General features: G+C 35.2%; 1 protein-coding gene and 2 long non-coding RNA genes across 6 annotated transcripts; 1 reads left to right on the top strand and 2 right to left on the bottom strand.

The window, feature by feature from the left end:
- Positions 1–13,173: 13,173 nt before the first annotated feature.
- Positions 13,174–13,542, bottom strand: LOC138135361 (uncharacterized). Its single transcript, XR_011160952.1, has 2 exons — positions 13,400–13,542; positions 13,174–13,348 (listed from the first exon to the last, which is right to left on the bottom strand). It is a non-coding gene; the product is annotated as an uncharacterized lncRNA (long non-coding RNA).
- A 1,632-nt stretch (positions 13,543–15,174) lies between these two features.
- LOC138135353 (E3 SUMO-protein ligase ZBED1-like) lies at positions 15,175–18,345 on the bottom strand. 2 transcript variants are annotated; one of them, XM_069054059.1, is made up of 6 exons: positions 17,770–18,345; positions 17,489–17,625; positions 16,951–17,094; positions 16,153–16,900; positions 15,800–16,093; positions 15,175–15,724 (listed from the first exon to the last, which is right to left on the bottom strand). In XM_069054059.1, the coding sequence occupies exons 1-6, from the start codon at positions 17,793–17,795 to the stop codon at positions 15,235–15,237; spliced, it is 1,839 nt and encodes a 612-aa protein (XP_068910160.1). In that variant the 5' UTR covers positions 17,796–18,345; the 3' UTR covers positions 15,175–15,234. The 2 variants fall into 2 exon arrangements, with proteins under 2 accessions (XP_068910160.1, XP_068910161.1); XM_069054060.1 differs by lacking the exons at positions 16,951–17,094; positions 17,489–17,625 and having other exon boundaries at positions 16,153–16,296.
- LOC138135360 (uncharacterized) lies at positions 18,345–20,449 on the top strand. Of its 3 annotated transcripts, none has more exons than XR_011160950.1 (3): positions 18,345–18,397; positions 18,448–19,782; positions 19,844–20,449. It is a non-coding gene; the product is annotated as an uncharacterized lncRNA (long non-coding RNA). The 3 variants fall into 3 exon arrangements; XR_011160949.1 differs by having other exon boundaries at positions 19,839–20,449; XR_011160951.1 differs by having other exon boundaries at positions 19,823–20,449.
- Positions 20,450–25,745: the final 5,296 nt, after the last annotated feature.

The raw sequence follows: 25,745 nt of genomic DNA, 5'->3' as shown, positions 1-25,745 counted from the left end.
TATATGTGCTTCTGTGTTTGCTCTTCATGACTATGCTAAATAGTGTTTTACAAAATTCAGTCCAATTATCCTTCCACGGAGTAATTTTATTGGCTAGGAAAATGGAAGATAAATGAATTCCTATTTCTACTTTTCTAGAAGTCGGTTCAACATTTAATTTCGAGTAAATTAAGTCATGGGGAACAACAACGGACGTCTTCCATGCTTCAATAAGCAATCGAATCAATTCTAAATGATACTTGAATATGTCTTGTCTCTCATTGTTTAAATTACTGATTAAGAAAACGATCAGTTCAGATGCTAGTTGCCTTTCTGCAGCTGTATTTGGCACAACATCCACAGACCAAGACGTTAAAATCGCCACCTATAGTCGAGGCGCGTTATTATTATTATATATATTTTAAAAAAATCATGTTACATACCACGTCAGCAATAAAATAGTTGATTGAGTCGCCAGCACATTTATCAACAATGAATTTCAAGAGAGGTTCCAAAAACCACTTGGCAAAGTGTTTGAAAATATGAATTGTATTGTCAATTACCTTTATCCAAAATATTTTAATATTATCATGTGTTCCTGCATCCATTAATAAGCTAATAATACCTAAAATTGTTCAGTTTACATAAATTAAAAAACTAAATGGCTTACTAATATGTAGGTACTTACCTTTTACCCATGCAGGCAGCTCATAATTTTCGTCTTCATCAGTCGGCAACTCCGTAATACCCTTCCTAACCATATGTTCAATCAATCCGCAAACAATGGGCATACATTCGTGGGTATTCACATCCGTGCTGTCCAATTCAATTTCACTTTGAATGTGTACTGCGGCACCTGATGGTTCTTCGTCTGACTGGCTACGAACGATGGTATCCGTAAAATCAAACTTCGTGAAGTCTTCAGATAAAGAACTGTTGTAAACTCGCACTGACTCTACATATTTGGGTGTCTGCAGCTGGCTGCTTTGTTGCTTCCTATTTGTACGTAGTTCATCTCTTATATTGATAAGGATTTTTCTTCGTTTTGGAAAAGCATCAAAATCAGTGGGAAATACGTATTTTTTCTTGACATCAATAAGACTTCTCCACAAAATATCCACATTGTTTTCTTGCCGAATAAACAATTTTAAGTAGAAATTAGAGTCCGTCATCGAATTGCTCACGATAGATACCATAGCGTTGTACGCATGACATTTGTATAAACGAAACAATTCGCAATCTGAATCTTCTAATGAATCCTTCACAGCATCCAACGTACATTTCAACAGTTGAAGTAAAAATGACTTATTATTTGGGTTTTGTGGCAACGCGGTTTGGGTTATGCGAGAAATTTCTGTATCCGTACTTTGAACTGGACATCTCAAAAACAACAGTTCCAGTAATATATAATGTATGATTTTTTGAGATAAGTTTTGGGGGTTCGTCGATTCTTTCAATATAGAAATCATTCTTGAAATGTTAGCAACAAAAAATTCTTCAAATTCAGGAAGACTACAATTTTGAAACAACGGTGAAACGTTAGCAATCAATTTACATTTCTGAAATGAGTCGAGCTCTTCACTGAAACACAAATTGTAGACTTTGGATAAAATCTTTTCTTGCAAGGGTCTGCTTTTTAAAACGTAATCAGTTAAAAGATTTTTCATGTCCGTATTACTCTGTTCAGTTGGCATTTGCACGTAGACATCAAGTAGAAAAACTAAAAACTCTGATGATCTTGTTTTTGGTAATACGCATAATAACTTATCCAATAGATTTATTTTGGTTTCTAATGGTATCGTGTGCTCTAACAAAAGTTTGTTTTTCATGTACTGTAAACCTGATCTAAAAATAGTATATGGTGTAAAATATGGTACATAATATTAGAAAACGCAAATGTATTAACCTGAACTTGACGTTTACATTATCCACTTCTTCCATAATATCCACTAAAACGTGAAAAACGTCAGCTTTAATGTCGACTTCGCATTTTCCTGACAAATTCTTCTGAAAAACGAGCAAGTCACATAACCAGTTCTTTAAATTTTCGTTTTTGAGATGGTGCAGTTTCATTATTGGGAGCAAACATTTGACAAAGTTTAGTCCTAATTCGACGTTGGCGGAACTTCCGTTAAAATATTCTTCAAATGTATCCCACTTAGTCATCAAAATTTTCACAACCGACTCTCTATCAAAGTTTAACCGTCGGTTACTTGCGTATGTTACAACATAAGAGATTATTTCTACCGTGAGACTTAGTACTTTATATTGTTCCAAACTGAGGGATAAAAATATTTCAAAATTTGTAATGATTTTCTGGATAACGGAATCTTCAAATACAATTACTAAATACATTCCAAAAGTTATTGGCTGTTTACAATCTACGGTCTGAACTTTGTTTGGTTTGTACAAAAAATTGACAAAAATTTCAAATTCATTTTCATTATCAAGTGTAAAGTCAAAAACTGATAAACCATAGTTTAGCGTTGTGTCCATCAAATTATCCAAGCTTATTAATCCTTCTTCTGCAGTGTCAATAAATTTGTTTAACAATAACGAGACCATTCCGTTGCTAAATTCTTGAATAACATTTAACTCATTTAAGTCGAATGACTGCAATGCAGTTAGTCCTTTCACAATATTTCTCTGTCTGAGAGTAACATGACTTTTCAAATCAAAATCATTTATGAAGTGACGAATTACGTAGTCCCGTAAAACACTTCGAAATTCGAAGATTTTCTCTTTGGATAATTTTTTCAGCATGCTTTTTAACAACATAATTGCGCCAGCCTCTTCGTATGGTAAAAAACACTCAAAACCAAGAATCTGTCGATTAAAAATTATATTGATCACAAATTCCCAAAAGCATGGAGCATAAAATGCTTCAAAATTATCCAAACGTGTAAACAGCTCTAAACATTTTTCCACACCTTGAGATTTTTGTTTATCAAAAATTTGTTTTTCAAACACCGTATAGATCCTCATTTTGTCACCTTCAACTAATGCACAAGTTCCATCTAAAGGAATCGTAGATAGTGTTTCAATAAAATATCGAATAAATGATGTCAAGGTATTACTCAAATCACATTTAACTAAATTATTCGTAATAGCAAAAATGTAACCGTCTAACGCGCAAAGAAAATCTTGCATCCATTTTATTGGATCAGTATTATCATCTAAAGTTGGGTCCTGAACCAGAAATGATTCGTAGATTTCAGAGATCCAGGTTTCTGTGTTGAAATTTTGGTTAACAAAATCGTTCAAGTTTGTATATTTCTTCGTAAAAGGTGTTATACTGCAAAACAATTCCATACATTTCGATCTGCAATACTGACTCCTGGTGCCTGTTTGCTCTAATAACCAAATCGCAATATTATTTAAGCAGCCACCTTTCATATCAGTTGGTACTCTTCTATTCTTATCTTCTGAATTGAATAAAACTGATTTTTCGATAAACCCTCTCTCGATGTGACTTAAGGCACTATAAATTTGTGCAACTGAATTTTCATCGTGCACTCCAACTTCATATGTAGACAAACTTCTCACGAACAAATGAAGAAACTGTATCCAAAACATACTCAGAAGGGCGGATTCTTCCCGAACTTCTCGATAGATGTTATTGAAAATTAAAGCGGCGCCTAATTTCTTGAAAGGATCAGGATGCATACTATAAAATCTCATTTTTTTCAACAAAATTTTAATATTCACTGGATCTCTAGACATGTTTTTTTCACTTGTTTGTTTGATTGTCCATTTAACAAACTCATTGAGACATTTTCCGGAAAAATCACGCAACGCTGTATCAGTTGGATGTGTAATACTTTCCTAAAAATATCAATATAAAGATGAATGTCAACGCAATTTGTCCCTTGTTGCATTTATTACCAATACAGCTTCGATAAATATCGCACTGTGCTCCGTCCGCGACTGATATACGTGAGTATACCAATGTATCATTTGAAAACACAGCGGTTTGAAAAGTTGCTCAACAACTTGGTCCATATCGCAACCCAATTTAAGTAATGGAACGGATACATGTTTCAACAATTCGCTTAGATCCGCTTGACCAGACTGAGACATTTGCTTAGCTAGAACAATAATCGTACAATGATTGATACAATATAATAAAAAAGAACTAACTGGTGCCAAGAAAAACCATCATTGTAGCTTGGAACAATTCACATGCCATAACTCTTGTTTGGCGATCGGTACTGTTTAATGCTAAATTAGTAATTCTTGGGACCAACTTATCCAAGTAGATATCCAATTTAATATCTTCGTAAGGTAATGTAATTTTCAAATGTTGTTGATTTCCCCAAACAGTCAGGTCCATGTTGCTGTCACATGTCGCAAAAGCATAACACAAAGAACTATTCTGTTGTCCAATAAACTTTAATATTCTCATCTGGAGTTTGATAAGTTCTGGTTCGATTTCAACCAATACCTTACGTTTCTTCAACATCTGTGCAGTTTTCCTTCTGTTTACCGATACGTTTGTGTGATCAAGACTACCTAAAGATTTACTCTGCAGATAACAATCGAGAAATGGCATAACTTGCTTTAGAAATGGTTCCATTTCTTCACACGGTATTTCTCTCTGCCAACTTTCTAAAGCATCTAGAGCTAGATCAGCTAACTTGATATATGTTCGACCGACATAGAAAATTGCCTTGAATGAAGGGACGCAAGAAAGTAAGATTTTTCTAATAATCACAACTGGATATTCCAGAAGAACTTGAAGACATGAAATTAACAAGTCTCCTTTATACTGTTGTACGTTCTTTAACAGAATCTCGGAAAACTTTACCAAAGTTAAGTAACACATGCCCGAGTCTTGTTCATTACTATTTTCATCTCTAAAATAATCTATTCTGTTACAGGTCTTCAAACAGAATGACAGTAGTTTGTAGAAACCGCTTATCAGTGGATATTTACCACATTTAACTATCAGATGACGTATCAGTTTACAGACACTGTTTTTTAAAATCATTGAATCGATTTGATGAAAAATTTCTTCATAGAAATCAACCATATTCAGAAAAATTGCAAAATCGTTAACTTTTGCTACTGTATAAGCAGATTGTATGTCTGTCACTGGGGCATTGGTGTCGTTCAAAACAATAGACACATTCAATTTGTTAATTAATAGCAGCATGGTCTTCATCAATTTATCGATAATTTGAATTAAAATGTATCTGCGATCATCCAAAAATATTTTATTTTTGTCGTACTTCTGCCGTGGCAAAATTCCTAATAATTCTTTCCATAATCCCAAATAATTTTTCACAGTTGTTATTTCTGTCGAGTTTCCTTCTAAAAGTTCTACTTCTGATACATGTTGATGAGAACATGTCCAAACGACTCCTTGATATACGACGTTTTGAATAAAACTTTCGACAGTTCTTTCATTATTGGCTGACAAAAAATAAAACGTTGACACCAAAGCTTCAACAACAGCTTCACGACTAGAATACGGTAATTGTGGAAATGATTTTATCATGATGACTGAACCTCTTTGAAGACAAAATAGTTGGTTATTCGTAATTTTTTTATGTACGTGTACAAATTTTGACACAGTGTGCAAATAAAATGGTAGATATTCCAAAACATCGACGGATGGTTCTTGATTGAGGATGTATATTTTTTCGAAATTTTGCGTAATCATGTTAAACAAAAACGTAATATCTTCTTCACTTAAGTGGAATTGGTAGGCGTCGCATAATGACGACAAACCCTGTAAACTCAATCTTTTTTCACGAGTGGAAATTTTATCGTTGGTCAAATTGTTCTTGAAATATTCGTTGAAATACTAAAAATATCGCAAGGATGTAGTAAACTATTTTTATATAGTCACGTCTTGTACAAACCAGAGTTGCATCTTTATATTTAAAGAGCGTATCGTTTTTCAAAAACTCTCCGACTCCTCGATAAAATGCATCGACTATTAAAACACCCACTTTTTGATCGTCAGCTCCTAGATCTAGCCATTTTAATAAAGAATCGTGCCAAAAACGAAACTTTTCCATCATTAAATGGACAAACATAGAGATATAGTTAGCGAGAAATGTTAATGCAGCTAAAATCGTGTTATTTCAATATTCTCACATCTAACTTTAAAAATGACACGAGAGATATGTTAAGTAAATCTACAAAGTGATCAAAAAGAATCCACATCAGAGCAGGCGTTGCAAAATTATAAGCTCACGTCGTAGCAGAGTCATACGCAAACATGGATTACGCAAATAAGGGTTCAAAGCATGGGCGTAGACAATTTATGGTCTCAAACGCTACTTCATAATAAATGATACCTCATGAATTTTAGACGCTGGAATTATAATTGTTCATTTTATTACATATTTTTATAACATAATGGAGATAATTTATAAGATAAACAAGAGCAACATTTTACATTAATTTGTAAGAATAAGTAAATACCAGCTTTATTGCCAAACGCGACGCCACTGGTACGGAGATTTGTCGTTAAAATATCAACAAACGTCAAATTTCAAAGTAACACAGTCCAAAAAAAAACGGATATTTTAATTTTAATATCCGGCTTTTTTTTGGCAATGTATTGTGGGTTTCATTTTCAATGCGGTCGGGTTCATTATCACTCGTGAAATACCCTATATTATATACATTATGAGTCAATTGTGGAGTATTTCTGAAATAGTCTTTGATGCAACCAAAAATACTAATTCCAGCATTCACTAGATCTGTAATTTAAAAAAAATTAAAACATGAATCCATGATTGCATTGCTTTGAGAATTGTCAACTTTGTCTTGACAGTTTTGCTAAAACTTGGTTATGAACTCTTATGACTCAAACAATGAGAAAGTGGACATGGTTTCTCATGTACGGGGTACCTATGTCATAAAAATGCCATGGTCGCTGCAGATCTGTATCTACAGAAGTATCCAAATTGCAGGCACATTTTTATTTATTTAAAGTTTTTACAAAATGAGTTAGCCCTTATTGTTGGAACAGTTGGATGTGAATAAATGAACAAGACAACAACGTAAAGGGGTTCTAGCAGCGCCTTTAGATTTTTTTCTTGTGAGAAAGAGTCTACCAAACACCTGTACTTACGATTGAAGAACTCAAAGAATTCGTGTTGAGTGCATGGCCATAACGCCAGAGACATTACACAACGTTTAAAGGTCCTTTTAAACAGGGTTCACAAGTGTCTACCCCAAAATGGAATGCATGTTGAAAAATTCTTACGTTGTCATTTTGCTGATTATATTTCCCACATTGTCATTTTGACGTTTGTAGCCAAAAACGCTAATTTGATTTAATTTATTATTTATATTAAACACAGTAGGTATCAAGCGGTAAGTGGAATTAGTATTTTTGATTGCTTCTAAGAAAATTTCAGAAATACCCCACAATTGATTCATACTGTATATTTCAATGCTGTAAAAAAAGTCAGGCAGCCCAATATACACTTTCAATAGTTCACTGGATTCCTATTTCAATTTTGTAAATTACTACAATAAATGCATTAATATCAATTCATGTCACTGTCAATTAGGTATTAATTTAAAGGCTAGTTTGGTCAAAGCTTTTTATACTTGATTATCGATGGGACGCACAGAACAAATTATGTTCAACGAAAAAGTAAATCGCCCTTATCCGCATTCGAAAAAACACGATTTTCAACATTTACAAAAATGCCCGCAACTGATGAACTCGACCAGGTATTAGAGACTTCGAATCTTATCAATCTAGGAAGCCGAGTTTGACATAACTGTGTGCGTCGTTATAGGCACTTGCCTTGGCGGCAATCATAAACACTAATCAAAAATACCACTCGTATGGCCCTAATTGACATATAGTTCGCTGGAAGAAATTCACCATTCCAATTTACCACCAACTTTGAGCTGTCACTATTTTAAACATAAGCCAATGTAATATCAGTGTCAGTATCAAAAATGTCAAATGCATATTTAGCTGCCACTTTACAAAAACCTATATAAACCAAGCAGCAGTGCCACGTTTTTGTTACATGGGCCAATTTTGTATGATATTCAATATTCAATTTGGAGTCGTTTACGGCTATCTATTAAAGCACTCGTGGTTTAATAGATCTCTAAGAACATTTTTATAAATATTTCAGTGTATTATTGTCATTTACACCAAAAAACTTCTAATATTAATGTTCAAACTCTACTTTTTAACATATGTTGCAGACGTAGTTGCATCCGTTACCTTGAATTACCAATTAATACAAAATTCCGTAGAATTTGAAAATTTATTTTTTTTATTTAAAAATTAAAACAAGGGTTAAAATTCTAAAAAGTAAAATAAAAAACTCGTTTTATAAGGGCTTTGACGCACTCGCCCCATAGAAAACTACCCTACGGCACCTTTTCTACACTTGGGACTCCAAATGCGCCAAATCAACCCTTATAAAACTCGTTCTTTTATACTATTAAATATCGTATTGTTTTAAAATGAAATTATGAATCCATGATAGCTTTGCTTCCAATAATTTTATTTGTCACAACTGACATTTAGGAAAAAGTTAAAATACGATTAAAACATTTTCGAACGATGAGAAAACAGACATGATCCTGATTTATGGCGAATGTAATAAAAAAGTTTTTTCAATCAAAAAACCAAAATCCACGTTAGCGTTGCAAAGGTATTGTTGCATTTTCAATTCCGTCGGGCTCATTATCACTCGTGAAATATCCTGTATAGTCTGTCTCAATTTTAAATTTCCACCCCCTGTTGAATTGTTATAACCAAAGTTGGCAATATAATGATTTTATAAACATGATTCGAAAACCATGTAATTTACTTGACGCTAAAATGAAAAATGCTCAATAAAAATGTTTCGAAGAGATAACGCTGGCACTGTTCTTTTCCTTTATTCTAAAATCTTGAGTTGTAAAAACGACATAGAGAATAACCTCACAAATACAACCTGACACATTTTTCACCAAACAGTGTTGCCAGTTGTATTTCTAAGGTAGAATGCAGTGTTGGTGGAAATTTAGAATTGAGACAGACTTTACATACAGACTTGATTCACATAACTTTCCGACCCTAACAAATTTTAAATACAGCCAGTAACACGTTTTCCATTCATAACTTTATTCAAAAACACGAATAATTTTACATTTTTGTATGGTTTGGACATCCCTCACAAAAGTCTCAATTAAATATAAAAATTTCAAAATGGCAGTAATCGAAAAAAAAAATTTATTTAAGAATCTGACTCATCATGTATCAATATCATATCGATCCTTTAGTCATTGGAGCACATTTTAATTATCAAAACATATTTCAAAATTATACAGGGTTATGCACGAGAGACTTCCAATGAAAATTTCGTTATATGCAACCCAAAATAAAAGAAACCCCTAGAACTTGATATTTTGTTTAATTCGAAATAAGTTAGCAATCCAAGTAGCTTGGCGAATAAGATTAATCAGGACACTTTCTGTTTATTGAGGTTATGAGGAAAAGTTAATAGAAATGTGAAAACTGACATGACAAACAATAAGGGCCAACAATCGTTGATTTAAGTATTACTTTTTATAAATTTAGGATGCTAGAAACAATTGGAAATTGTAGTTTCAGTTGCATATAACGAAATTTTCATCGGAAGTCTCTCGTGAATAACCCTGTACAAAAAAGAACTGTCAAGTGATTGTCACTAGTGCCAGGAGTCTCCAGATTTAAAAGTAAACAAAGGTATCCAGTTATCACTGAATAACGTATTTACTGGTTGCATTTACATTTTGTTAAGATCAGAAAGTTATTTGAATCAATCTGTATTTACAATTTTTTAGTGATACTACTACGTATTTTACTCAACATGTCTCTCAAACAGCTATAATGTTACCTCTATTTGCAATTTTCACTGTAGTTGTTGGAATTACCAACTTCTCGATGAATCTATAAAGTTTATTGATGATTTCTTCATTTTCTTTTACATCTAAATCAAAAGGAAAACTTTCACAAAAGTGATCTAACCCACTAAAAGCACCAGATACTATCCTATTTGAAAACTCCTTTTGAACCATTTGCATTTCTAAGGCACCCAGAAACATATTTCTTAAACCTTCTGGATTGATAACCACATATTCAATATGTTTAGCTAATGTTCCTAAAGCTTTGAACAATTTTTCTTGGACTAAAATCAGATTATTATATTTGCACTTTAATTCATCATCTTGAGTCACCTGAATCACACTTTTTGATAGATGTGCTTTTAAATAAACTGTTATAAACATCTTTGTAACATTCTGGATGCTCAAAGTACTTGTTAATTTTTTCAAAACTGAGAATAACAACCTCCAATGCTTTAACTTTTTCAGTGGAAGTTACCAACGAGGATTTAATAACTTTAAAAGCAATGTCATAAATTGTAACTACGTACTTTTCCACTTTTCTAGAAAAATTATTAATTAAGATGTAAATTATTTCTAAAGCATTTGTCACAGATGATTGGAATGGCTTTTTGTTTATAATCTTTGTAATATAGCAGAGAAGTCCTTGTGACCTGCTAAACAAATGTTGTAAATATAAATCTAAAAAGTAGAACTTTTATAGTAACAATGTTTCATGAAAATATATAACTGTACCTAATGCTGAGATGTTTAGCTGTTCCCGTGTTAGAACATCATTTAAGTTAGTAAATAACTGACTACACTTTTTGGGTCCAACATTATCATCTTCTGCATACTCAAAAAGTAAATTGAAAAAAATTCTTGGATCCAAATCCATAATTATATATTAAAATAAGAAACACTAGCGTGGCCCCCACGAATTAACCGGACTGCGAATAATGGTTTAAGCAAATTTCAATGATTTACTTATCGAACAAATTTGACATCCAACAAATTGGTAACCTAAAAATTAACCAATGAATGCATGATCCATGTCTAAAATATCAGTTTTTTATTTCTACACTGCAACATATACCTGTCTAACCTTTTAGTATAAAGAATCAGTTAATACTTTTCGAGGAGATTGTTATTTTCATTAGGTATTAGGTAAATGTACACTTACCGAAATTCCTAAATAAAACCAAGTGTCATCTTTATTGTTTAGTGCTTTGGTTGTGTTTACACAAAACGGTTTGACATTCACATATTCACTTGTTATTTTGCTTAGGTCTGCAGTCTGCACTTTACTTTGATTATTTTAATAATAAAAAAATAATAATTTTATCCGTCCACATGTAATATTCACAAAACGTCGAGGATTCTAACTGCAAAGCGCAAAGGCAAAATCGTATTCTACCGTACTACCGTAGAGAAGGTAAAATTTAGTAAGTTTACAGGTAATCTTGTAGTTTACGTCGCCCAAACTGTGCATCGCTTCGCGCACCATGCTAAATGTGTACAGCGTTGCCAGACTTATTTATTTGTATCGAATAAGAGAAAATTCACAATGAAGATCACGTGACGGTGATTTTAATTATACAATTATACTCTGTGCAGGAGCCCCTCTACCACCCATTGTTTCGAAACAAAGTTAAAAAAAGCACACTAAACGAGGAAAACACATCAATTAATAAACGTATAGGAGTCGTACACATCCAACTAAAAGACGCCCTCATTTCTAATTGACATCTGGCAACAATGCAGAGGCTATGGGGCTGCGCGTATGAGATGCGCAGTTTGGGCGACGTAAACTACAAGATTACCAGTTTACACTTTACTCGTTTACTATTTTTCCCTGGTGCCAAAACTTGTGGCCAAAACAAGAGCGGAAAAACTCTGCACATCCAAGCGGCGCCGATGCAGCGGCCATGTTTTCAAAGAGGAAAGAATATCCAGTAGCGTAGCGTATCCTGCATATCTGACGCAAAATAAATGGTTGTGTTGTGTAGAATACCAGTGGTGGCGTTTTGTTGCATACAGCAGGGGGGTGAAACTGGCATTGGCAAAATGGCAGCGGAAAAAGTGTGGGTGCCACCGGCGGGGCGCGGAGCGAGAGGGGGAATTTTGAATAAACCGCGCAGGCAAATGTCATTCTTGTCATCTAGTGACTTTTGTGATCTTGCGCCTTTGCGAGTTTGCGAACTAGCATCCATCTTGTGTGATGTGTTGTGTGCGTGGAGGGAGAAAAGACTCTTTTCTCCCTCCACGGTTGTGTGTTTCGTTTTGGGTTATGCCAAGGATGCTTGGCAAATTTCCCGAAAGTTTTCGGATTAGTGCCATACTTGATATGTAAACTGTGCAAACTAAAGTTTTTCAGTCGTGGGAGTTGTTAGCCGAAAGAAGTATTCTTGTAAATATACAGAATCCATCAACTGGTGCATGGAAAATTTGTGAACATCATTTTGAGGCAATAGTTTTGTGAATGAAAGAAAGGATCGTTTAAACACCGGTTCTGTACCAAAACCTTACGACCATTCTGCAAATGAAGATTTTGTAGTTGTTGATGTCATCAGTCTACAACATTGACCGCGGTTTGCAAAGGTTTGGATCAAAAACCTTCCTCACATTCTCAAGATGGTGAAATAATGGACAGCATTTCCAGTTTTCATCTTCAAGACCATAATTATTGTGGAACAGGTGAAAGTGAAGTTTTGACAAACAAGCGTAAATTCGCGAGTAGAAGTATTCCGCAGTATCCGAGGGATATTAAGACTGAAATGTAAATAGTACTGTGATTTGTTTTTTACTTTTTTTATCTTGTTACATTTTTTTCTTATTTGTGTCGGTTTTTCGTTCAATATACAGGGTTATTATAAATGTTTGTAGTCAACGAGCCCATGAAAACAAATGAAATTTTTTCTTTTGCCGTTCCATAGTTCAATACGAAAATGATACGAAGTAGATTATTATTCTTGACATTAGGTTATGTTTACCTTCAAAAAATTCTTTGAATTATTAACTACAACAGTGAAGATTCGTTTAAAGAGATTGTTCCAACGTTTTAATACCGTGAGTAACAGTGACTTAAATCCATCAAGACGGGATTTGTTATCAAAGTGAATTTTAAAGTTCATATGGTTCAATCCATCTCATACGGACAATAAAATTTAATTTTCTCTATTTCAGTTTTGTAAACTTATCCACTGGTGTTTAACCACAGGTGTGTAGAACTGAATTGTTGCTGTTAAATTATTCAATGGGTACTGAATCATTTTTGTTTTAAAAGTTTCGAGGAAACAATGTTAAGTACCACAAGATTCCAAACTGTTGATGGAAAATGAGAGAATGAAATCATTGTAAATAAACATTTTATTTATGTGTTATATGGCAACAAATTAAAGCTATTTAACTGTCCAGCAAGGTTTTATTGTTGTTAATGTGCATTAAATGATTTCCAATGTTATAATGTGGAGGAGCAGGATACACAAGATGGGCGACGTCAGACAGGTGCATGTGTTGATCCAATCTGGAATAGTTGTTAATGAAATCAGCAACAAATATGGAAGAGGAGGTATACTTATTAGTTCTAACGTCTCCCTGAGTACATCAGGTTATGAACTTACAGCAGGACCACAAGGGCGTAGTAAAGGGGGAGGCCAGGTGGGCCTGGCCCACCCCAGAATCCTTCTGGCCCACTCCAAAATAAAAGTAAAACACATTAAAAACAAGATACATCTGCAATATCTATCTATCATCTGTCTGGTTTAAAGTCTGGCCCACCCCAGCAAAAAATCATTGCTACGCCCTTGCAGGACCATGCCTTGTTGGAAAAGAATGACAAATCCAAAGTTCTGTTATCATTTAGGTTGTTTAAAAACCAGCTGCAATATGCAACACGACATGGATAATCTGCTGGTTTCAGTTCTTGAAACAATGACATTTTATAAGGGTGCAAATTTAATCTTTTCTTCACAATTTTCTGACATGTGCTCAGTGCTACACCTGACTGTGCTGACAGCAATGATGTTCTGGGATTTTGTTCCATTCTCTCTCTCAAAACTTCACCAACTTGAAGCCTTCTCGATGACTTTTCCTTTGAAGCATCTCTAGTTTTGTCTATTCACAATCCATCGAATGTGGGTCATTAAAGATTGTTCCTCTATCTCTAAATTAGGAAACTTTGCGAGATATTGATCTTTACATGATTGCATTCTGTTTTCATCTCGTACACCATTTTAATAAAATGAAATAATAATGAAAGTAGTCTGTTCCACGGTGTACCCCATTGCAATCCTAAAAATCAAAATGTGTTTAGGAGAAACTGATAATTAGAAGAGAGAATTTGGAAGAGAACAGTTAACCTGAAAATAAATTTACTTGAAACTTACAGAATTTTACTAACCTAACCTTGATCACTGTTGTATACTCATCGTCGTCGTCTGTGGTCTTAACACTCTTAACTTTTACTAAAGACTTATTTTGATTCGAAGGAAAAAAATGCGGTAATCAAGTGATTTGACATTAACAGCGACTTTTACCGTTTCAGTTGGTCAGGAGCTCACTCATACCAATATTCCACTAGATACAGTGCACAATCGAAACAAGGCGGCACAAATTCATGGCCTACTTGGACTACAAACATTTATAATAATCCTGTATAACTAATAAATATACAGGCTGTCCCAGAACTCGCGGATCAAATTGAAACTGTATATTCCTTGATGGTAATGAAGGTAAAAAACATTTAGAAAAATATTCAGGGTGCAACAGCTTTTTAGTTATGAATTAATCAAATTGACCAATAGAGCTCGATCTAATTTTCCCTTTATGAGAAAATTGAGTACCTTCCCTCAATTGCCAAGCAACGTATAATTCGATGAATTATAAAATTATTTTCAATATTTACCTGGTCAACTTGTCGAAACAGACGTCAAAAGTGACACCTACTTTTGAAATAACCAAAAATGGGATAATTTCGCCAAAGGCAGGTGAACAAATGTATAGAATATAAATCAGGGAAGAGAACGCAAGAAGTTTGTTCTTCCGGCAATGAATGAAATCCTATGTATGGTTTGCTATGCGTGAAAATTTCCAGAGCAATTGTAACCTTGAGGGGTATGGGAAATTGACGGGAGGGATATGATGAATTAGTGATGCCGATTTTTTTTTAAATAATCGATTTCTTGAATCGATTCAAAGTTTTACGTTCAGAATCGATTTAGCGATTAATCGAAACAGAAATAATCGATTTTTGAAATGATCGATTCTAAATTACGGTTGAGAGTAAGTCACATCACATTGAAATCATTATGAGGCGCACCTTTATTTTGTACCTAGAGAAATTTATACTACTTTTACTTTATACGTATATTTAAATTTATATGCTACTTATACAGTTATACATTACTTATTTTATAAATGCCACTGTTCTGCACTCAAGGAATTTAGAAAAACTAATTTCCCTAGTCTGCTTGGTAGTAGGCGGTTTCGGTGGGGCTCCATCACAATCCCTGCTTTTGAAAACATGCGTTCGGCAGGTACCGAGGTTGCAACAACGGTGAGATATTTCAAGGCAATATTTGTCAGATTAGGATACACTGTCTTATGTCTTTCCCAGAAAAGCAGAGGATCTTCCTTGATACTCACTATTTTTTGGTTTAAATAATGTTTCAATTCATTTTCGGAATCATCCGATGGATCAACCACTGTTGTAGATTTTACTAATTCATTATGGTAGTTCCAAATTGACAACTCGAACTCAGCATCTGTTTCAAGTGGGACAGTCTCTGTATTAGCAACATTATTTCGTCCCTCCTCGTTGTTGGCTTGAAGAAGCAATTGCTTTATTTTAACGATTGCATTTGATATTCCAAGTGGATTTCCAAAGTGTAACCGTTTAAACCTAAAAATGAAATATGATTTTTAAAAAATATTAACCTTAATTAATTCTTAAATTTTGCAGTAAGTTAAAATTGACCTTGGATCTAATAGTGTTGCAATTGACAATAGTTGTACTTCTTCCATCTTTCCAAACCTTTTCTTCAGCTCTTGTAATAATGTGGTTTTCATACATTGTCCATTTTGTGTTTCTAAATGTAGTGCACTAAATTGTTTTTGTAAAATGTTAACGAGTGGAATAATTTTGCTGCCAGTAACATATTTTTCACCACACATCTCTGTTGAAGCTTGTTCTAAAGGCGATAGTAATTGCAGTACTTCTTCAACTTGTTGTAATTCTGCTGCAGTTAACATCCTTGGGCTTCTAGGAAATCTAATAGAAAAACCAATTATTTTATTTTTATTTTTGCACCTCATTTTGTAACAACCTACTTTAATAAAACAGTTCCAATTTCATTCCGAATGTCCATAAATCTCTGTAGCATAAAGTAGGTAGAGTTCCACCTTGTAGGAACAGATGCAATTGGTCTTAAATTGGTAACTTTCCTTAGCTCATCAGCTGCAGAAACAGATTGTCTGAAAAAAGTAACAATTGCTTTCACTGACGATACCAATGGAGCAATATTTTCAATATCACAAACTTTTGAGGCAACCAAATTCAATGTGTGCGAAAAGCAAGGTAGATTTCTGCTCTTGCCTACAAGGTCTGCTGATGCTTTGGTGATATTTGCTCCATTGTCTGTTATAAGAGCGGCAATTTTTGGAACAGCAATGTTCCAATCCTCACACACATTTAAGAGTCTTTCTTTTATATATTCAGCAGTATGTGCTGCATCTAATTCTTCTAAACAAATAAATACATTGCAAAACTTATAGTTGTGTATGTAATGTGCAGTAGCACCCAGGAAACTTCTTGTATTTGTTGTTTCTGTCCATATGTCAGCAGTAATTGACAGACAATTGACTTCACTTATTTGCGCCTTAGCAATACATTTCAATGCATCAAATTTGTTATCTAATAAGTAAGTAATTTTTGTCCGCCCAGGAACTGCATAATGTGGCAGTGCCATTTTTATGAAATACTTGAATCCATCCTTTTCAGTTGAATCCAATGGTAAACTGTCTTTTACAATCATGAACAGTAATGCATTTGTGATTTGTATGGCCTTATCACCACCATCTACAACGGGTAAACTAAATATAAATCAATTGTGCAGGAAGAGTATATACCCTTAAATGACCGTATTTCTGAAAATGCAGTGTCAATTCGTTTTTGCAGAGAACTGTTGGTTTTATAAGTAACAGTAGACGTGGTTCCAATACTACTGAGACTAGAACATGAAATTTCGTCTTCTACTTCCATATCAATCCGTTCTATAAAATTACCGTTTGCATTTTGCACAAGTAATACCTGTTCACGTTGGGAAGAACAGCTGTGGTGCAAATGACTATGACAACTCATATGAACGTTAGTGCCAAATGTGTACAATTTGCACCACTAATGTTCAATCCAACGTGAACAGGTATTAGCTACGTATTTACATGGAAGCACCTAAACTCCGTACGCTGATAGATTGCACGTTTTTTTGACAGAAGACAGATACAGACACAAAAACAAGTGTGGCGGGAATTAATCTGCAAGACTACAACGGTTTTCTCCATAACGTGAAACAATTGAGATGGAGAATTTAGTATTTTTCACTGCGTTATGTTTTGGAACTAGAATTTAAAAACATGCAATCTATCAGGGTAGGTACGGGGTTGTTACCATTTTGACAGGGATTTGAAATTGCAATTGAAGAATTCCCTTGTTCCTGGTCGACGTTGTTCTTTCCCTGTGTCTGACCTCGAGTCTGGATGTGATTTTTTCTTCGATTTGCCTGATTCGATACAAAATCATGTTTCCTATGAAGGTGGTTCATTAGGTTAGTTGTGTTTCCACAAGATTTTATTTCTTTTCCACATAACTTGCAAATCCCACCACCAGCAGTTTTGATATAATTATTCCATACAACACTACATTTCTTATTTCCAGGCATTTTTACTTACTTTTGAACCTCACACCATATGCACATGTGAAATGAAGTGGAATTTCGGGTTCGGATTGCGGGATTGCTAAATTGCGTTCTTGATTTACTTTAATAACTTTATACCACACTTTACAGTTTACACGCTTTACACTTCACAGTTTAAGAATTGCACAATCTGTGTTGCACATTGCGCAAATAAAATAATTGGACATTGCGACATTGGACCTTGGACTTGGAAAGACTACTTGGACCTGATTGGACATCCACATCTCCCCCTTCCCATCTGTGTCATTTTGGCTAATAATCAATGTTGGTAGTACTGACTGAATATAAAGTCCCTAGGGAGTTAGGGACCCTAAACTATATATATATTTTTTTTAATTGGAATCTTGGAGAGAGGCAACAGTGCAACACGCAAACGCAAAGAAAATTGTTTTGCGTCATTGTTCAAGAATGTTTCGATTATTTTGCCGATTATACGACAAAAAAAATCGATTCGACTAAAAATCGTAGCTCCCATAATCGATCTAAAAAATCGATTATTTTGGCCGTCTGGATCGATTATTGCCAGAATCGATTAAAAATCGGCAACACTATGATGAATTGAACTTTTGTTGATGGAAGGTAAAATGGCGACGTAGCGTCAAGTGAGTAATATTACTACCTTAAAAATCTTAGTAAAAAGTGAAATATGCAGGGCCTGTGAAGTGAATCGGAATCACAAGAAATTTATCCTCCCTCCTGTGCATACATTCTGCATCTGCAACATATTAGCGCAGCTACACGAGCGGGATTCGTCATCGTCGAAATGAAAGAAAAGACTTTGAGGAACATTCTTGACATTGCAAAAAAAGCTGGAGTTACACGTAGGTTTTGAACAACAGATCAAGCATAGTGGCAGTTCTGAAAGAAAGAAGACAAAACTGGATTAAACTAACCTATTTATTTTAGCATCATTATTAGTAAAAACTTAAGATCAAATTTTATAACTAAACGATGTAGAATGCAACAAATGAAATAAGAAACGTGCAAAATAAAAAGAATAATTTATAACAAGTGTTCAAAATGACCACCTTTCATCTGAAGGAATAGGCGAGCTCGTTCTATTAAATTTTCCCTTGTCAGTCTAAGCATACATATTAGGAATAACAGTAGCCAGTGTTTCGTAAATTTGGTCATTTAGTTCTTCTAAAATATTGATAGGTTCGCGGTAAATATAGTTCTTCAAATATACTTCTTCTACCGTCGTCATCAAAGGACTGAAGAACAGCATCTTCAGTCTCTTCTCACGGGGAACCACCAATTTCTTGTCAGGTAGGCACCAAGGACCCAGTGTCTCGAGCACGCTACACCAACCGTAGAAATACGTTATAATTTGGATGTGGCAATCGTCGTGGAAAACGTACCTATTGCATATTCCCTTGCATCCTCACGTGCATTCCGCCGGCACTCTCCATAAATTATGAGCATTTCGGCATATTCTGCAGCTGTATACATGATTTCAATACGAAGTTTGACAATTTCGAATCAAATTATAACTTGACGTTGTCAAAATCTTCACAGTTGTCCAAACATTTACTTGAAATTCCATACCATTCTTACTAGAATTATGTTGCTAGGCAATTCAAACCGTTGGTTAAATTTACGTGAAATTCAAATTAACAGCGTCCTTCTGATTGGTCAACTTTAATTATTCATTACAAAAAATCGATTATACCCTGTCCTTTTTTTTAAACCATGACCAACTTCATTCATATCCGCTTCGCTTCTATATGGCCGTTTCAATTTTGAATTTTACATGCAATCAAATGTTCCCATTTGATGGACATCTACTAGCGACATCTCCTCAACAAACAACCAAACTACAAATGAATTTGACATTAACGTCAAGGTCAATGGCCTCATTTTTATGTTATTACTGGTTATTACTGTTATCAGCCCATTAAAAAAAAAACAGGAAGACGAAAATGTTGGGTTTAATTTAACTAGATGACAACACCCCTGACAACACAAACAAAACACATTTTTAAAGGTAAGAGCACTATTTATAACTTCAAAACTTTTCAGCTCAGTGGTTTACTGTTCAAGCTTAGTCTTCAAAGAATCCGTTTATTCTACACAAATATTACTAAGGATTGGTTTCGCAGCCGTTTTAATAATAACATTGCATACTGCAGCTTTGTGGTATGCACAGGAAAACGCTGAATTTTGAAGGAGGTGATCATACAGCAAGTCATGCAAATGAATACATGGTTTCTCATATTGTAGAAATGGTACCTAACAGTTTTTGTACTATATTTGCAATTCTCAATAATGCCTACAAATGAATCACTGGAATACAGCAATTGACTCCGATTTTGAAGGGCTATTAATCTTAATAAAGATCCTAGTATGATGGTGGATAAAAGTGACATAAAAGATCACTTTGACAAATATGTATTGTATATGTATTGGTTTTCAGGGAAGAAGCAGGTTCATTTTCATCTGGGGACTGGGTCAGGATATGAATTCGTACAAACAACAACAGGGTTCTAAAATAACTAAAGAAAACATTTTGCATGTTGTATATTTTGGATCTGAATTCTTACAAATAGGAATGGGACAGCATCTTTAGTGAGTGTCACTTTTTTTGAAGATGATCTGTAATTTTGTTGAGATCTATAATACCATTTAATAAACTACCTACCTTCTATAAGAAATTTTATTATTCAAAAAATACTACAAGATCTTTTAAGAGACTTTAACCATTTGTTTCTCTGATCAGGATCACTTGGAAATTGGAAAAAAGGCTTCAAATTTCCACAAATAAAACACTTTCTGCCCATTTTGTTAAAAAAACAACTAAACAGTCCCAAATTTATTTAAACTTTAGAATGAATAAGTTGTCAACTTGACGGAAGATGGCGACACATGATGCACGTTTCATGGACTACTTTGCGGGAACAAATTTTTACTAAATTGAGACGGCCATATAGAAGCGAAGCGAATATGAATGAAGTTGGTCATGTTTTAAACGCTATTGCTTTCAGTTATCACCAAGGAAAACGCACTGTAAATTTGATCCGCGAGTTCTGGGACACCCTGTATATGTGTTTAATTTTATTTTCCTACTATTAAAATTGTTAAGATTTTAAAGTGAAAAAGTATATTTGGTTTTTTTAAAACCAAATTTACTTTTTACACTTTAATATCTTGACAACTAAAAAAAACTTATATCTGAAAAAGGGAGCACTATAAAGACTGTTGCGTTCAAATTTTTCCCGCGGTCATTTAGTTTGCCACTGGACTACCAGGAGCGTTGTATTTTCCGTTGCCAACCTTTAACATAGGGAAATCAGTTCTTATCTTAGGTGTTCTGTGGCATACAGAGTCAGTGGCGGCTTGTCAGGTGAGGCAACTGAAACCGGGCCTCATCCTCATTTAAGCACGAATTTAAATAAAAATTTATTTTTAAGAATTAGTATTTTGCAGATTTGTTTTTATACAGTGGTCCCGATATAACTTTCCAAAAAAATTCTGGGTCATTAGAAGGATCTAACAAGTCCAAAAAACCCCTTTTCATTAGGTCCAAAATAATGGGGATAAATTAACCCCTATCCACACCCATTCGACTCTTGTGACCACAAAAATACGTACCTACTCAGGAATTAATTGTTGCTGTTTGTAAGGATGACAGTATCTAAGCAACATAGGTATACTCAATTTCATATAAATGTGTATCTAAGCAAGCCATGAAAATCTGATTTTCTGTTGGTAGTAAAGCTAAAGCTAGTGACTTTAAAACTTTCAAAGTTGCTTGCTCTGCGCGAACTCGATTTGACTAATTTTTTAGTTTTTGTCCATTTTAACATTGCTGATTTCAAAAGCAATGTTAGGTCTTTTTACTGATTAAATTAAAGTAATTCTTATTTGTTTTTGTCTTTGTATTTTTACCAAATAAAGATTTTTTGGACATGACCTTCATAAATGTGACTTTTGTAATGCAACTAAATTAAAGGTGCTTTTACAAATGCACAGCTCACTTGATGAACATTTATATGAAGTCAATTATAGGTACTTGAATCGTTTGTGACAAATCTCAAATCTGACAAACTAAATCAAATTAATGACATTTATTGAAAACGCTGTACACTGTGTGCGTTAATTCACCAGCTTATTTAGGTTCAAAAGCTGATTTTGTAGACTGAGATGAATGAGAAATAAATAAAGTGGTGTTCCTCAATGTGTAGATAAATGTAGAGGTAGTGTGTGCAAAATTGTGGAAGAACTGTGTGATAAGAGTATCGTCTTAATTGTGGTTATATAGTCAAAATAATGTACTGAATAAATTTATTTACACTTTACATATTCGTACTTTCACCTCTAACTGAGAATATCTGCTAACTAATGAAAGGTATAATTGATTTCATATAAATGTTCATCAAGTGAGCTGTGCATTTGTAAAAGCACCTTTAATTTAGTTACATTACAAAAGTCACATTTATGAAGGTCATGTCTAATAAATCTTTACTTGGTAAAAATACAAAGACAAAAACAAATAAGAATTACTTTAATTCAATCAGTAAAAAGACGTAACATTGCTTTTGAAATCAGCAATGTTAAAATGGGCAAAAACTAAAAAATTAATCAAATCGGGTTCGCGCAGAGCAAGCAACTTTGACAGTTAAAGTCACTAGCTTTAGCTTTACTACCAACTGAAAATCAGATTTTCATGGCTTGCTTAGATGCACATTTATATGAAATTGAGTATAAACTAGACTAGAAAAATTATTTTGTAATAAATGTTCTGTGTGCCTTCCGTTGGCATTTAAGCACATTTGAGTACGCCGGTACCAATTTTCATAAACAGAATTCAGCATTTCTGGGTTTTTACGAATCTGGTTTGCGGCGTCTGTTACGCGTTTCTGGAGTTGGCCTTTTGTGTTTATCTCAACTTCGTATACCAAATCTTTCGTGTGGCCCCAAAAATTAAAATCCGGAGGGGTTAAATGGAGGATCGGGGACGCCATCGTATTGGAATCAGTCAGAACCAACCTCACATAAATGCAGATGTAGCTCCACAAAAGTACAACGGGACGGAAGGACTCCTTCAGGAAAACGCTCGCCGTGTGGCCGCCTTATCGGTCTTGAATTACCACGTGTTTCGCCATAGAGTAAATGCAAATCGGCGTGTTCTTGTGAATTTCATAACTTTTTGAAAGATTCGCAAATGTAAAATTAAACTTGACAAATGTCATAGGTGTTACAGGTACCGTTGCTAAAGAAATTGTAGCAAAGTAACCAGAATTACCTTTTTAAAACCGATTAACTCATTAGCGTACTGCAAATTTTGACCAAATTTTCAATTATTTTTATCTCGAAAACGAAAAGACTTTTATTAGAAACATTTTTTGTGTATGAGTTCTACTCATCGTCACCTATTACTGGATTTCTTCTGGCAGGTTATATCGGGACCACCCTGTATTACAATTATTTTATACCTAATCTACTGGTGCCCCAAAATTCGCGGAACAATTTAGCAGTGCGTTGTTAAATAGTCATTAAAATATCAGGTAAAAATGCAAAAAAAATCTATTGTCGTTTTTGTGGAAGATATGGACCTATTTGTTACATTAAATTTGGCGACATTTAAAAACATTCTGTGTATCCCAATAGTCTGCAAATCACGGCTTCCTAGATTAATAAGAGTCAAAGCCTCTAATACGACTGGTCGAGTTCATCAGTTGCAAGCATTTTTACTGTTCCTGAGAGGGCGCCACTATACATTTGTGTATTTGGCTGCTTAACCGCGTACAAATCTCATTTTAAAAAGAATCGTAATTTGTATGTTACATACACTACTTCAAAAAGTAGATTATTGATAGAAAAAAAAAACATTAATACGATTTTTCATTCATTTAATTTAAAAAATATTTTTGGCTTTTGAAGGAACAGACATTTCAAGGAACTCGACCAGCCGTATTAGAGGCTTCGACTCTTATTAATCTAGGAAGCCGTGGATGTGAATAAGTGAGTACACACCGTTTACACACGGGAGTTAAATTGGGTGCAAAACAATTCAATATTTTTAAAATTGATTGCAAAACAACTCAATATTTCTGGATTAAATCGTTAATTTAACAAAAATAAATAAAAATCTCATCACCGCACTTTTCACCTAAAAAATGACAGTGACAGCGACAAAACATCTGAGTTCGCCTTTGACAGGTTCTCCTGGTTTTGAATCCTTTTCACTCTTCTCAGCCTTCTCGCGTTTGCGGCACGTGGTTATGTCGTGACCCTTGTTTCCGCAATAGGATCATTTAACACGTACCTTCTTTGACGTTTCTGCGGTGGTTTCGGATCTACGTTCCCTCATGACGGCTTCGACTTCGCGTTCTGCGTCCAGCAGAGATGTGAAGTCTCGAATCGTCTTCCTGGGGACGCGGACCCTGATCTCCAGCCGCAGGAGGCCGTAGATGAAATCAATCTGCCTGGATTCAGTGTCAGGTGGGTTTACCTGGGCTAGCAGGGCTCTCTTTTCGGAGATGAAGAGTCCTGTGGGCGTTTGATCGTCCTGACGGGTGGCAAACACTTGCTGGTATACCTGGAACGCTGGTGGACTTGGTGCGAACTCGTTTCGAATTGCCGTTTGGGCTTCTGTCCATGTGAAGATGGAGCCCTTGATCCCTGTCCACCAGGTGTGTGCGCTACCTTCCAACAGTAGCGTGAGTCCCTTGACGGCGTTGTTGTCCGTGATACCTTCGCACGTCTTGAAGAATTCGACGGTGACCAAGAAGTCATCTACTGCCTCTTTGGTTCGGGTTCCACTAAATCTAGCAGGACAGTGAGTGAAATGCTTTTCAGTGTTACCTTTCAAGCCACGTATGAGCTGCTCGAAGGTCAAGGCCAGTCTTGTGACTTCTGGTGCAGGCGAAATGGTGAAGGAATTTCACTGCTTTCACTGTTTTTCTTCCACTGGTTAGCGAATCGAGCCCCACGTTGGGCGCCACTTGTAACACTGCTTCGTGTTTCGCCGGACCCACGTCGGGGCGCTGGTTGTATCACTCCTATGCGTATCGGTACCGTCGTGGGTCGACAGCTGCAGCACCTTCCGGCTTCGGGCTTTAGGTTGGAGTTACTTGGAACAACCTTTGTCCTGGGGCCCCACGTTGGAGCGGCTCGTGTAACAATCCTTCGCTGGTATCCGGCCCAAGTTGGATGGTACTTGGTGATGATGCGCTGAGGATGTTTGGGAAGGGTTCGATTCCGATGCAACACGGTGGAGAAAACACAGGCTTTATTCAGTAAAATAAGTAAATAAACAACAAGGAAGGGTTGAGGGAAGGACTTTCGTCCGACTCGTCCACCTGGGGAGCGTTTCCGGAGCGGAGCTGCTCAAGGTCCGGTTAGATGTCCCGAGTGCGCTGTCTAGGTGGAGCCAAGAGTGATCGTCCGTCCAGCTTGTCCGCCGGGGAGCTTCTCGGGCAGAGCTATTTCAATGTCCGGGTGGATGTCCCCTAGGGCGCTTTCCGATCGGAGCAGAAGAATAGTCTTGGCTCTTCTGCGTGATGCGCTGCAATTTATAGTGCCGGACAAAGGGAGAGGTGGGTAGAAGGGAAGTTGCGGAAACGGTCAGATGTTGGGGAGGCGACGAGGGCGCTACTCTGGTGGCCGCTCGGCGCACTACAACTTTGGGGTCGCTACAAATTTAAAAATTAAGAGCTGAAATAGTTATTTGTACTTACAACTAGTTATGAAAGTCATATTTTTTTTTCATGAACATGCAGTTTGATTAACGAGGGCGTAGCCTGAGTTAATCAAGCAAATGAGTGAAAAAAAGAGACTTGCATAATATGTTGTACACGCTATTTTTTTGTATATGGTTGTAAGTTGAGAAATTTGGCCTAAAAGTATTTATGAAAAATTTAAAAAAGTAGGTACTACTTTCATTACGATATACAAAAAATATCATGCAAACTAACTTATTGGATGGAACAATAAACAAAAAACAAA

This window comes from Tenebrio molitor, chromosome 7 (genome assembly GCF_963966145.1).
Source record: "Tenebrio molitor chromosome 7, icTenMoli1.1, whole genome shotgun sequence".
Lineage (NCBI taxonomy): Eukaryota > Metazoa > Arthropoda > Insecta > Coleoptera > Tenebrionidae > Tenebrio > Tenebrio molitor.
Note: the sequence above shows the minus strand (reverse complement) of the source record. Positions and strands in the feature narration are given on the sequence as shown.

What these genes read in the sequence shown, in the direction of transcription:
- LOC138135353 (XM_069054059.1), bottom strand. Translation starts at nt 17,795, where the DNA reads ATGTGCATATGGTGTGAGGTTCAAAA. An exon ending in ATATGGTGTGAGGTTCAAAA is followed by an intron (nt 17,626 to 17,769) that starts GTAAGTAAAAAT and finishes CCACCTTCATAG; the next exon opens with GAAACATGATTTTGTATCGA. An exon ending in TTCAAATCCCTGTCAAAATG is followed by an intron (nt 17,095 to 17,488) that starts GTAACAACCCCG and finishes GTAATTTTATAG; the next exon opens with AACGGATTGATATGGAAGTA.